The 2490-nt window shown below is 33.4% G+C and overlaps 1 protein-coding gene across 1 annotated transcript; it reads right to left on the bottom strand.

The window, feature by feature from the left end:
- Positions 1-1316: 1316 nt before the first annotated feature.
- LOC111687282 (GTP-binding protein Rhes-like) lies at positions 1317-1921 on the bottom strand (the record flags this gene model as incomplete). Its single annotated transcript, XM_046955975.1, has 1 exon — positions 1317-1921. A coding segment is annotated over exon 1 (468 nt), but the record flags the coding sequence as incomplete, so codon positions are not given.
- Positions 1922-2490: the final 569 nt, after the last annotated feature.

Here is a 2490-nt window from a genome sequence, read left to right as displayed (position 1 = left end):
GAACTAGAACTGAACTAGAACTGAACTAGAACTGAACTAGAAATGAACTAGAACTGAACTAGAACTGAACTAAAACTGAACTAGAACTGAACTAGAACTGAACTAGAAGTAAACTAGAACTGTACTAGGACTGAACTAGAATTGAAATAGAACTGACCTAGAACTGAACTAGAACTAAGCTAGAACTGAACTAGAACTGAACTAGAACTGAACTAGAACTTCTAGGTCAGTTCTGAACTAGAACTGAACTAGAACTGAATTAGAACTGAACTAGAACTGAACTAGAACTGAACTAGAACTGAACTAGAACTGAACTAGAACTGAACTAGAACTGAACTAGAACTGAACTAGAACTGAACTAGAACTGAACTAGAACTGAACTAGAACTGAACTAGAACTGAACTAGAACTGAACTAGAACTAGAACTGAACTAGAACTGAACTAGAAATGAACTAGAACTGAACTAGAACTGAACTAAAACTGAACTAGAACTGAACTAGAAGTAAACTAGAACTGACCTAGAACTGAGCTAGAACTGAACTAGAACTGAACTAGAACTGAACTAGAACTGAACTAGAACTGAACTAGAACTGAACTAGAACTGAACTAGAACTGAACTAGAACTGAACTAGAACTGAACTTGAAATGAACTAAAACTGAACTAGAAGTAAACTAGAACTGTACTAGGACTGAACTATAACTGAACTAGAACTGAACTAGAACTGAACTAGAACTGAACTAGAACTGAACTAGAACTGAACTAGAACTGTACTAGAACTGAACTAGAACTGAACTAGAACTGAACTAGAACTGAACTAGAACTGAACTAGAACTGAACTAGAACTGAACTAGAACTGAACTAGAACTGAACTAGAACTGAACTAGAACTGAACTAGAACTGAACTAGAACTGAAATAGAACTGACCTAGAACTGAACTAGAACTAAGCTAGAACTGAACTAGAACTGAACTAGAACTGAACTAGAACTGACCTAGAACTGAACTAGAACTGAGCTAGAACTGAACTAGAACTGAACTAGAACTGAACTAGAACTGAACTAGAACTGAACTAGAACAGAACTAGTACTGAACTAGAACTGAACTTAAACTAAACAAAAACTACACTAGCACTGAGCTATAATAATTCGTTACTCAATCGGTTAAATCGTTTTGACTTTAAAATAATTTCAAGTCGAAACCACTGTGCTAAATAAAATTACACTAACTACTACTAAACTTTCCATACTCCTATATAAACACACTAATTAAATTCTTTACAATTTTCTTTTCTCTAACAAATCCTTAAATTTTCCTTACCATATTACGTAATCTCTCCACTTCATACCAAGACTCGATATCATCAACTGCATAAACCAAAATAAAAGCAGCACCTGTCGTTATGGACAACGTACGCATTGCTGGAAATTCAAAGGAACCCGACGTATCGAGAATATCAAGAGTGAGCGCCGAACCATCGGGTAATTCGTATTCTGCACGATGCAATTGTTCGACTGTTTGTTTATAACGTGGATAGAATTTGTCATAGAGAAATTGTGAAATAATGCAAGTTTTTCCCACTTTAGCAGCACCCATGACCACAACACGATGCTGTTGTTTACGCATTAGATGTGTCGTTGAACCGGTACTGTGGTGATTGATGGCGGAGTTGTTGCGCTTGCTGGGTGGCGTCGATGAGGGGTAGTCTGCACTGTTGGCACGCGGCGTCGTTGACTTAAGTACAGATGTTAGGGAGGGTAGACGCAGACGTTGACAGGGACCCGGCATGTTTAAGGTTTTTTCTCGTTTTGTTTTGCTTCAAATCTCTCCTAATGCAATTTCTGATTGACACATACAATTCTTGGTGGATTTTTTGGTTGTAAATAATATGTTTTTTATTATTTAGTTTTTCTTTTAACTTGTTAAGAATTTGATGTTTTTTACACTAGAAATATGACAAGATGTAGATGTTTTTAATATTACCATTGCTTTGTGTTTTATAATATTAAATATTGTTTTCTTATGAAATATTTTGCAGTAAAGACATATTTTCTATGGTTTTACTTTTTAAGTATAAATTTAATTAAAAAACTTGGTGGCTTTCCTTTTCATTTTTTAAGGATTTTTCTTTATTTTTTTAATATTCGTTAACATTGACCTGCGGCTTTATAATTACATAAATTTTTTTATGTCATCGTTTTCTTTACATTTTCAGATATTGGTTTTTCTATTTTTATAAAAATAATTAAAAATCGGACGTAATAAAAGTTAAACTCAATAAATTTAAATAATGCACCAACAGTTTTTTATAAAAGTGAACAAATTGAGATAAATGATTTTTAATTAAAATAAAATATTTATAAATTGTTAAATTAATTTACAGTGAATAGTCGAGTCTATAGTCTAGTCTATAGTCTAGTCTATAGTCTAGGCTATAGTCTAGTCTATAGTCTAGTCTATAGTCTAGTCTATAGTCTAGTCTATAGTCTAGTCT

The sequence above is a fragment of the Lucilia cuprina genome, unplaced genomic scaffold (genome assembly GCF_022045245.1).
Source record: "Lucilia cuprina isolate Lc7/37 unplaced genomic scaffold, ASM2204524v1 Scaffold_2941, whole genome shotgun sequence".
NCBI lineage: Eukaryota > Metazoa > Arthropoda > Insecta > Diptera > Calliphoridae > Lucilia > Lucilia cuprina.
This window is presented reverse-complemented; position numbering and strand designations above follow the sequence as displayed.